Source organism: Chiloscyllium plagiosum, chromosome 4, assembly GCF_004010195.1.
Source record: "Chiloscyllium plagiosum isolate BGI_BamShark_2017 chromosome 4, ASM401019v2, whole genome shotgun sequence".
Taxonomy (NCBI): domain Eukaryota; kingdom Metazoa; phylum Chordata; class Chondrichthyes; order Orectolobiformes; family Hemiscylliidae; genus Chiloscyllium; species Chiloscyllium plagiosum.
Genome location: NC_057713.1, coordinates 72,868,705 through 72,880,719, shown reverse-complemented (window position 1 = coordinate 72,880,719; position 12,015 = coordinate 72,868,705). Strand labels below are relative to the sequence as shown.

Below are 12,015 nucleotides of genomic sequence, written 5' to 3'. Positions count from 1 at the left end.
AGCCATTTTGACTATCCCGAATCAGTCCTTGCCTTTCCAAATACATGTACATCCTGTCCCTCAGGATTCCCTCCAACAACTTGCCCACCACCGAGGTCAGGCTCACTGGTCTATAGTTCCCTGGCTTGTCTTTACTTCACTTCTTAAAGTATAACATATTTTATAATAGAACGAGTGTTGGTAGCTTGCAACTAATTAATTCTAGTTATTCATTAACTATTCGGATTATCTTAAAAGCCCCATAAGTCATTCAAGTTATCTGTATTTCCTTGCAATATTGCATACATGCTTTGTAATAGAATTATGGGGTTCTAGAAGAAGCAGACTTCCCAGGATGGATGCATGCAACCACAGTTCAATAATTTTATTCTTTGATTTTCTTACCAGCTTCATTTTGTGTGCTTATTAATTCAGGGAGTAGGGATCTCAAAGACCAACTGGAGCTCCAGCAAGTGTCCCAGGTTGCCACTTTTCCGGGAAGTTCTGTCTAATGTCATGCCCATTAGGCACTTAGGTAAACAGCAACAGGTCTTGCCCGGCTCCCAAAAGCTCCAACCAATTCTGTCCACTCAGACATGGGCACCTGTGCACTATAGGCAGTGCACAGAGGGGGAGGTAACTGCCAGTGATGCGCCCACCCAAGGCCTAACATAGTCGATAGGTCCCAGGCGACAGGCGAGCATAGGTGGATTGGGAGTGAGTCAACGGATGCAGGTTGTGCCAAGTGGGGGTGGTTGGGGAATCGGTCAGCAACAAGGGTTGGGGGATGGTCATCATTCTCATTGTACTCCTCATCCCATCTTCTCAGTGTGGGACCTTTGATCAAGCTCAGAGTTTATTTGAATGAAAGACAAATAGCAGACCAGTCTAATAGGTTTCTGTTTTTTGAGTTGTCCCCTTACAATGACTTTCTCATACACAGACAGCAGAATACAAGCAGCCACAATATGAGTAATCATTGTCCCCATATAGGTCTCAGATGGAAGTGGCTCAGGAAGGCTATCCATGAACCTTTTCACCCCTAACTTTGCCAGAGCAGAGGTGGGAAGATGATGGTGTTTCCATAAGCTAACCTTACATCTGATTAAATGTCCCTACCTCCAATCAGTGAGACCTCCAAACCTAGAGATAGTAAGCACTACAGATGCTGCAAGTCAGAGTCGATACAATGTAAAGCTAGAAGAGCACAGCAGACCAGGCAGCATCAGAGGAGCAGGAAAGTCAATGTTTCAGGTCAGGAGCTTTCATCAGGACCTTCAAACCTACCTACTGCATTAAAATTCTACCTACTACATTAAAATGGAGCTAAGCTAACTGTAAGAAAGAAGTTGCTTTACACTGAAGTATTAACTTGGGGAGAAAATTTTGTATCTTCTAAGGATGGAAGCAGATCATTTTTACCCTAATATTGATCTGTGAAAGATTATTTGTTGATGTTCCTTTTTCCTTTCTGTTTTTTTTCTTTTATTTATTCCATTTTCTCCTGTTTCTTTCTTCCCAGACAATGGAGAAGAAGGAATTGAGCTTTATGAAGGTTTGTAAACAGAAATTAAGTTATTTATGTAGACAAGCCTTTGGGGGCTTCATCTGCAGAAATAAACATAACTGCAATAGATTTTCTGTGGTTTCAGTTGTCCAGAATTACGTGTAATGCAATTTTAATTTTACTTTCTCAACTCAATAGAGCAGAGCTTGCAAATGTGATAACAGATAATAATTGTACAGATCCAATGTTTTAAAAGAAGAACTTGAAACTTTTCACAATGAATTCATTGTATGCGAATGGGCAGGAAACCATGTAGTATCAATTGCAGTATATTTATTTTGGAAAAGGAGTGTGAGGCAGAGACCATAAGTCTTTCAGAGCAAAGGCTCCACTCAGATATGTCTGTGTATACAGAGTCATAGAGATGTATGGCATGGAAACAGGCCCTGCGGTCCAACTCGTCCATGCCAACCAGATATTCCAACTCAATCTAATCCCACCTGCCAGCACCTGACCCATATCCCTCCAAACCCTTCCTATTCACATACCCATTCAGATGCCTATTAAATGTTCTAATTGTACCAGCCTCCACCACTTCCTCTAGCAGCTCATTCCATACACTTTCCCTTCTCACCCTCGAGTTCTGGACTCCTCACCCCAGGGAAAAAACTTTGTCTATTTATCCAATCCATGCCTCTCATGATTTTATAGACCTCTGTAAGGTCACCCCTCAGCCTCCGACACTCCAGGGAAAACAGCCTTAACCTGTTCAACTTCTCCCTATAGCTCAAACCCTCCAACCCTGGCAACATCCTTGTAAATCTTTTCTGAACCCTTTCAAGTTTCACAACATCTTTCTGATGGGAAGACCAGAATTGCATGCAATATTCCAACAGCGCCCTAACCAATGTCTTGTGCAGCCACAACATGACCTCCCAATTCCTGTACTCAATACTCTGACCAATAAAGAAAAGCATACCAAACGCCTTCACTATCCTATCTACCTGCGACTCTACTTACAAAGAGCTACGAACGTGCACTCCAAGAAACACACACATATGCATAAAATGTATTTTTTTCAAATATTTAATATTTGAAATGTAGAATGAATAATTTGAAGATCTCTAAGAATTCTCAGGGGTTCATACAAATTGTAAGTTAAGCTGCCATCAGTAAATTATGATTATAGTCTAGATAATGTGGTATATAAATGTATGTATGTCAATGAATTGTAATGTAATAATTCAGTCAATGGCAAGCCAAGTTATTCTCATCAGATTAAGCTTGAAATTAGATTTGTCTCTTAAAGTCGCCAGTCAATATTTATTACTGTTTAGCATTTCAAGTTCTTCATTGGCAAGCTCCCTGTGCCTGCCTCGCCTTTATAACTCAGACCTGAAGCTTGATCTCACGATAGCTTCAGTTCTACCTTTTTGGTACATTTCCTGTACCCAGTTTGGTGATCAAATCTCTGTCTCAGAAGCTGGAATTTATGGTCCCTTACCATAGAGTCATAGAGATGAACAGCACAGGAATAGACCCTTCGGTACAACTCGTCCATGCTGACCAGATATCCTAACCTAATCTAGTCCCATTTGTCAGCACTTGGCCCATATCCCTCTAAACCTTTCCTATTCATATACAAATCCAGATGCCTCCACCACTTCGTCTGGAAGCTCATTCCATGCATGCACCACCCTTTGCATGAAAAAGTTGTCCCTTAGGTCCCTTTTAAACTTTTCCCCTCTCACCCTAAACCTATGCCTTCTAGTTCTGGACTCTCCCACCCCAGGGAAAAGGCCTTTTCTATTTACCCTATCTATATCCCTCGTGATTTTATAAACCTCTATAACGTCACCCCTCAGCCTCCGATATTCCAGGGAAAACAGTCAAAACCTATTCAGCCTCTCCCTGTAGCTCAAATCCTCTAAGCCTGGCATCATCCTTGCAAATCTTCTCTGAACCCTTTGAAGTTTGACACCGTCCTTCTGATAGGAAGGAGACCAGAATTGCTCACAATATTTCAAAAGTGGCCTAACCAATGTCCTGTACAGCTGCAACATGACCTCCTAATGCCTATACTTAGTGCTCTGAGCATTAAAGGAAAGCATTTGAAATGCCTTTTTCATGTCCGTGCAACTCCACTTTCAAGGAACTATGAACCTGCACTCCAAGGTCTCTTTGTTCAGCGCACTCCCTAGGACCTTACCAGTTTCTGGTGGGTGGGGAGAGTAGTGTTATGTGAGGTTACAGGTCAAATGTCAGGGGTCCCGCTCACCTCCTTACCAAATACCCTTGGTGTTTTGAGGCTATAATCAGTTGAGGAGCTGTATCCACCTCCACTGACTGTAACCATTGGACAATGGCAGGCAGACCAGCATTCAAAGGTTTCTTTTCAGGAATGATTTCTTAGGAAAGGCAGGAAAGAAAACTGAGGTTCTTCAATCAAGAAGTTCTGTACGCCCATTGGGAGCAACCACCCAATTGCAAGATTTTGTGTCCTTGTTGATGTTTCATACTTGCCTGCTAAAACACAACTCTCTCTTCTTGACCCTGAAGAAGGTGACTGCTGCAGGACAATGTGGTCAAGGTGTACCTGGAGCACTACTGGGGATGAAGTTCTGGGGTTTTGACGAGGTGACAGTGAAATAGTAGCAACATATGTTCATGTCATGTGACATGTGACTTGGAAGAAAACTTTCAAGTGGTAACTTCCCTACATTTTTGTTATGTTTTTTTGTCTAGGAGGCTGAGTTTGTGAGTTGAGAAAGTGTTATCGAAGGGAGATTTGCTGAGTTACTGCTGTGCATCTTGTAGATGATGCATACTGTGCATTAGTGATGGAGGGAGTGAATGTTGAAGGTAGTGGTGGAGGTACCAATCAAGTAGGTTGCTTTGTCCTGGCTGTGTAGAAACTCTTGATTGTTGTTGAAACTGCGCTCTGCCAGGCAAGTTAGGAGTATTCCATCATAGTCCTGATATGGACCTTGTGGATTGCTAATAGTCTTTGGAGAGACAGTATTTCACTGCAGAATGCAGCTGTGACCTGCTCTAACAGCCTTTATATTAACATGACTGGTCCAGTAAAGTTTCTCATTTCTTGGTGATGATGGTAATGAGAACTGTTAAAAGGTGGTAGTTAGATGTCTTATTGGAAGTGATCATTGCTTGGCATTGTGTGACCTTAATGTGACTTGCCATTCACCAGCTCAAGATGAAAATTGTCTCGACCTTACTGTATGTATGAAGGAATTAGAATGGAACTGAATCATCCCCACTTTTGATCTTATGATAGAATGGGTGAAGCTGTATAAATATGACTGCAGTTGGTGAAGTGTTTCCCCTCCTGGTTTTGCCAAAGTAAAGGAGATCACTAACTATAAATATCATAACCCTTTGTACAACTGCTATGTCTTGCTTGCATAGTATGATGTACTGTTCTTCAAATTACATTAAGGCAGTGTCAGTTGGTGCTTCGTAACTCATTTATTTCACAGTAAAGAATTAAGTCAATGTTCATCAATATTAATGTGCTCTATCAGGATTCGGTGAGGTTGTATTTGAAAATGAGCAGGTTAGCATCAGGGAAAGATATCAGAATGTTAAAATTCAGAATCCCAACTCCAGTTTTTCCTCTGTGTCTTTTACCTTAGTATCCAACCTTTAGTATACGTTGTCTGTACTGAATCATTGATTTGGATAGCGCCAAGAGAACTTGTCTCATGTTTTGGACTTGCTGTTAGTCCGAATGACTAAAGTGGAAATGCTTGCAGTTTATGGTAATGGAAATTCCAATATTAATTCCTTTCGAGCTGGGAATTCTGCCATGAAACACAGTCTCTCTAAAGACTATTAGCCATCCACAAGTCCCAGATCAGGAGTATGGTGGAATTCTGAATAGGATAATAAGGTTATGAATCAGTGCATGCTGTATATGTTTGGCAAATTAGTTATGACTGATCTATAAATTGCAGAGGGGTTGCAAATAAAATCAATCGCAGCAGTACTTGGATTCTCTCAAAGTAAAACAGATATGAACTTCGTATCAGTGGACATAACTGATAAACTTTGGTTGTCAAATCCACCAACCCTCATACACCTCTGCTGAATTAAGTTGGCTTCAATGGAAAGAAAAATTGGTAGGGATAATGGCCAACTAATTAAATATTACTTGATCTACACTGGTGAAAGATGGAAGTTCTAGTAATCGAACATGCCCTTTAGAATTTAAATTGCATTGTGGTGCTGTCTTCTGATTAATTGATTATTCCTTGGTAAATAGATATGTTTGAATATTCTTATTGGAGACTTAGTAGCATTAACTTGAGTACTGAAATTTTCTATGGTATATTTCCACTAAGTTCAGCAGTATCCTCCCCACTCCCCATTTCCATCCCAGTGAAATAGACCAATTAGTTTGTAATTCCACTGGCTTTTGTGCCAGTTATGGCAGATCACAATCATTATGATCCATGACAAGAAAACATTAAAAGCCATAATTTCCCCATTGTATTCAGAAGTGGGCTTTATTCTCAAATAGTTCAAATCAGTTAATGTACATTCGCAAACCAATGTGAATCAACTTGGAAATGCTTGCTGGAATATACAACAATTCTGATATTTTATGCCCTCATGCTTACATTTTCATTTTGAATCTGGAGCTATGGAATCAGTTTTAATTCTTCAGGTTTATTTCCACCGGTCAGGTAAAATATGAACCTGTCTGAGAGGAGTTTTATAATCTAAATGTTAATTTTGTTGATATAATGCAGAAGAAGATCATGAAAATACTCTGGAACAGTGGTCAGAGGTGGAGGAAGGTCTGTCTTGACTGTGACAATATAGAATTTGTGTGCTGTGGTGTGTTGTAATGCTGTGTCTTGGCTTATGGTTTATTTATTTCCTTTTAGTTAAAGAACACACATGTTCCATATTTTGTATCAGTTATTGACGATTGTCCAGTGTGTTTTGCCACAATTATTTTTCACTCAGTCTGTGGTGAAAACAAAACACTTATGCCTATTGTACAAGCATCCTAGAGATAGTACTTTAATCGCCTTCCATCAGAGCAAATCCATACCTGAACATCATGCAATGAAGTACATATATCATGTAATGGTATTCTCTGTACATATTAGACTTTTGAAACTAACTATTTCTTACAAAGAACCTGTATCTTTCTAAAGCAATTTCATACTCAAGTACTGCTTCAGCAAAAACATTACCGACAGAATCCATCCATTCAGAAGTAAGAATTAAGAATTCTTCTTGAAAATGATTATTTTGTCAGTGTTCAACAGCCCACATCAAAATTAAAATGATTGAATTATATGCTGGGGGATAATACATAACCAAAATTGGTAAACTGATAATTAAGCTAATAGTATTAAGATTTGTTTGGGGAGAGAGAGTGTCCAGTATTTCCTGAGCCTATTTTGTACCAGTTGACCAGTTGGGGAACATATATTAGGACAATCTGATAAGAGAATCACACAAATGTAGCACTCTGGCAATAGTGGACTTTATAGAGAGCCCATTATGTCAATAATGGACACAATCGATTACTGAAATATATGGATTAGAACTTCATTAGAAAATGATCTGATTTAAAACATGATATGCTTAACCAACTAATAAAATTCTGTAAAAGCTTACAAAAACCATGCTTATTCCATTTGTGTCAAATATGATTGATCTGAATTGTCATTTCTCTCCTTCAACAATGTTTATTGTGTCAAAAAGTGCTCCTTCCTGATTTAAATCAATAACTGATATGGCCTATGCAATTATTTGTATGTGTTTTTTGTTCCTAGTGTTGTATTATTGTGCAGTTGCCATATTCAATGCTATTTTCATCTTAATCAAAAACAGAAATTGCTGGAAAAACTCAACAGGTTTGGTAGCATCTGTAGAGAGAAATTAGAGTTAACATTTCAGGTCCAGTGACCCTTCTTCAGAATTGATGGTAGCTAGATTTTTATACAGAAAATGGGAAAGGAAGAGAATAAACAATAGGTGGGGATAGAGCCCAACTATCTTGGAAACACTTGATTTTTATGCAAAGATAAGGTGAGGGAAGGGGTTAAAGGCTAAATGATAGGTGAAGAAAGAGCCCAAAGAGAAAGAAAAACAGTTGGACAGATAAAGAAGTGGATAATGGTCAGCCTTGTAGAATGAATAGCTGCTAATGGGGACTGTTAGTGGCTGACAATGGGTTATATGTAATAGAGCAGAGCATGTGATCACAAGATCTGATGTGTGGAGCTCAGGGAAAGCATGGGGAGGATGCTTAAACCCTAAAATTGTTGAACTCGATATTGGGTTAGGGAACATATATTAGGACAAAACTATAAAGTTCCTAAATAGAAAATGAGGTGACATTCTTCCAACTTGTGCCAAGCTACTATGAAATGCTGCAGCCAGACTGAAACAGAGACTTTGGCCAAGGGATAGTGTTCTTGGAAAAAAGACCTGAAATGTCCCCATCCATCACCACCCTCCTCCACCAGGCCGAGCTCTTCCTCACTGTGAACAACTTCTGTTTTAACTTCTCTCACTTTCTTCAGGTCAAAGGGTAGTCAAGGATACCCACATGGGCTCGAGTTATGCCTGTTTGTTTTTGGGGTACACGGAGCATTCCTTGTTCCAGTCCTGTTCTGGCCCCCATTCATAATTCTTTCTCAGGTATTTTGATATCATTGGTTCTGCTTCCCTCTTTCTTCTGGAATTGGAAAAGTTTATCACTTCCAATTTCCATCCTGCTCTCACCTTCACCTGGTCCATCGTTGACTCCTCCCTTCCCTTCCTTTCTATTTCTGGGGATAGACTGGCCACCGATGTCCACTACGAGCCAATTGACTCCCACAGTTAACTTGACTATACATTTTTACACCCTGCTTCTTGTAAAGACATTAACTCTGAATTCTGTCCACAGGTGCTGCCAGACCTGTTGGATTTGTCAAGCAAATTCTATTTTTGTTTCAGAGTTCCAGCATCCGCAGTTCTTTCAGCTATTTTCATCTGTGTTGCTGTGCATTGAACAGTCTGGATGTTGCACAGCTGCAAGCACCTTTATGCTAATATGTTGTCAATGTCTATTAATTGCAATGTTTGTATTTTTTAATGTTATAAGATGCTGTGCAGAAAACTCATTTTACACCTGATAACGGGAGGAAAGGCAAGTTCTTTGATTATTTTAGGGTCATTAAATGTGATCTTTTGGGCAAGTAAATAGTTTTGTGGCCTTATACAGTATACACATGGATGTATTTGCAAACTGTGAAAGGTTTTGCTTCCTTTTTCTCATCTCTTCCATATCTTATTGTCATTCGATGTGTTTGCTTCCATGGTCAGTTTTAACATGTTTGCTTTTAAATAATTGAGAAAGTTATCTTGCACCTTGACAACCTTGAATTCTTTGGAAAAATAGATTGTCATGTCAAAAGAAAATAAATAACCTAATTTTAGGACAGTAAAAATTCTGATAGAAATTTCAAAAGTAAACATGCAGTCTCCAATTTTAACTGTCTCATTCAGTTGGAAAACAGTCAGATGGGGAAATTAAAATATCAGCTGTTAGTTATCACCATTCATCTTGCTTACTTTCCTTTATGCTCGCAAAACCTACCCTTTTTAAGCAATTCAAGAGCAGGAAAGACTCCTATTGAAGTGTGCAGATCAGGTCACACAATTGATGAGGGCAGGGTGGTAAATATTGTACAGGACTTTATCAAGGCAATTGAAAAGGTTCCTCATGGCAGGCCGATATAAACAGAGAAGTCACATGGGATCCACAGTGAGCTGATAAGTTGGATACAGAACTGGCTTAGTCAAGAAGATTGACAGTAGCATTGGAAGGGTGTTCTTCTGATTAGAGGTCTGTAACCAGTGATGTTCCTCAGGGATTAGTGCTGAGACCTCTGTTATTTCTAATAAAAGGATTAGAGGAGAATCTAGGTAGCCTGATTAGTCAATGTGCGGATGGTTTACTGATGGGGTTGTTGCAGATAGTGAGGAAGATTGCAGAGTATAGATAGGCAGGAGATTTGGGTAGAGAAATGGCGGTTGGAGATAACCACAACAAATGTGAGGTGATCCATTTTGAAAGATCTAATGCAGGAGGAAAGTACACAGTAACTAGCAGAGTCCTTAGTGGCATCGACATACAGAGAGATTTAGGTGCACATGTCCACTCTTCCCTGAAAGTGGCAACATAAGTGGATAAGGTAGCCAAGAAGGCATATGGCATGCTTGCCTTCATCGATCACAGCATAGCGTATAAAAATTGTCAAGTCATGTTGCAACTGTATAGAACTTCAGTTATGTCATCTGTGGACTATAGTGTACAGTACTGATTAGATTACTTACAGTGTGGAAACAGGCCCTTCGGCCCAACAAGTCCACACCGACCCGCCGAAGCGTAACCCACCCATACCCCTACATTTACCCCTTTACCTAACACTACGGGCAATTTAGCATGGCCAATTCACCTGACTTGCACATCTTTGGACTGTGGGAGGAAACCGGAGCACCCGGAGGAAACCCACGCAGACACGGGGAGAACGTGCAAACTCCACACAGTCAGTCGCCTGAGGCGGGAATTGAACCCGGGTCTCTGGCGCTGCGAGGCAGCAGTGCTAACCACTGTGCCACCGTGCCGCCCACAAACTGGTCGCCATTCTACAAGAAGGAAGTGGAGGCTTTGGAGAGGGTACAGAAGCAGTTTACCAAGATGTTACCTGTAGTCCACCTTGAATAGTGAAAGCATCACTTCTTTGCCACCAGGCTAAACCAAACCAATAGAAGGATAGAAGAAACCCCGAGAAGTAAGTATATTTTTTTAAGGAGCAAAGAGTGCTCTTTTGAGCTCACAAAGAACTTCCGGGCCTTCTCAGCCAAACCTACCTAGCATCTCTTTCCCTTTTGCAGGACCTTTCCTGAAACTCATTCCACACGTGTGCCATGATACTGACAGGTAGCTCAGGAAGTCTCATTTTTTGCAGGCTATCATTTGTAGGAGTGGTCCAATGGTATTTTCCTGAGACTTGGGTACTAAAATAACCTGATTACTACAGGAGTAGGTAGCTTTGCAATCCTAAATCTGCTCAGTAATAAAACTATGTGTCTTCCTGTTTCATGATAGCTTATTTGTACTCAAGTGGGTGTCATGTTCAGTATACTTATAGCATTCTTTTACACTTCTGGTGAAGTGTTGAAGGGGTTAAATTCAGTATTGGTGATATTACATAACAGATGGTAATGTATCACCCACCAGTTTTCTGAACTTCCTCTCCATTAAGTCTTGCAAGCAAAGTTTTAGTGGGTTATGTAAGTGACCCTGCTAAAGTTATATGTAAGTGTCTCAGTATTTTTCACATTTTTCACGTTTTCACCAAATGTCGAGATTAACGATCTCTGTAAAGTGTAGGGATAAATTATCACCCTCTTGGGTCCATTAGATTGCATTGTGGAAATGATAATGGAATCATGGAAGGACTCCATTCAGCCAATTGTTGCTGGTCAACAAGTGGCAGCATGGTGGTTCACAGTGCCAGGGACCTGAGTTCAATTCCCCCCTCCGGCAACTGCCTATGTGGAGTTTGCATGTTCTCCCCATGTCTGTGGGTTTCCTCCAGGTGCTCCAGTTTCTTCCCACAGTCCAAAGATGTGCAGATTAGGTGCATTGGCTGTGGGAAATTACCCTATAGTATCCAGAGAAGTGCAGGCTAGGTTGTTTAGCAGGGTTATGGGGGCGGGGGGGGGGGGGGGTGGTGAGGGGAATGCTGTGTGGATGCTCATTGTGGACTTGATGGGCCAAATGGCCTCGTACCATGCAGTATAGATTCCATATTCTAAGCCATCTAGCATAATCCATCGTTCTGGTCCCCTCGGCCTTTTTGTACTCCACATGTATAGCCAAATACATTTCAGAATGTTTTGAGGGTCTATGTTTTTAAAACTACCTATCCTGGTTTTGGATCCCACAACTAAAAGGATTTGAGTCTCCCTTTATACTACATCTCCACCACTCTATCCTATGCACTTCAAATAAGACTTTTCTTGGCCTCATCTTTTCCAAAGGAAGCAACTTTCGCCTATCCATTCTTTCATAATAGCTAAAATTCTTCAGTCCAAGCAATATCTTCATTACACTCTTGTGAACTATTCTCAGGTCCAGTCTCATCTTTCCTATGATGCGATTACCAGAACAGCATGAACGTCTTCAGCTGTGACCTAACTACTGACCTGTACAGTTCCAGTAGAACCTCACAACTCTTACATTCTGTGCTTTGTCTAAGAAAGCTAAGTTTCCATTTTGGTTTCTTGACCACTTTATCTGCTTATCCAGTCATTCTCAGGGATTTGTGGGCATGTATCCCATGGTCTAAACTTCTGTAAGCTTGACAGTACTCTACCACTTATGTACTCTCTAGCCAGGTTAGTCTTTTAGCTCTTATTTCTTCAGATTGAATTGCATTTGCAGCTGCTTCATCCACCTGTCTAGTCTATTGAAACCTTCCTGCATTCTA

At 40.5% G+C, this 12,015-nt stretch overlaps 1 protein-coding gene across 13 annotated transcripts in view; it reads left to right on the top strand.

Moving 5' to 3' along the window:
- Positions 1-12,015, top strand: part of rims2a (regulating synaptic membrane exocytosis 2a) — a 973,874-nt gene that overhangs the window by 636,853 nt on the left and 325,006 nt on the right. For 9 of the 13 annotated variants that reach the window (XM_043688435.1, XM_043688434.1, XM_043688422.1 and 6 more), the window contains 3 exons: positions 1,502-1,534; positions 6,259-6,306; positions 8,619-8,663. The exons of 2 other annotated variants lie outside the window; for them this stretch is intronic. In XM_043688435.1, coding sequence (XP_043544370.1) covers positions 1,502-1,534; positions 6,259-6,306; positions 8,619-8,663 — 126 coding nt within the window. The remainder of the gene's footprint in view (positions 1-1,501; positions 1,535-6,258; positions 6,307-8,618; positions 8,664-12,015) is intronic. 2 more of the 13 variants (XM_043688426.1, XM_043688428.1) reach the window with 1 other exon arrangement.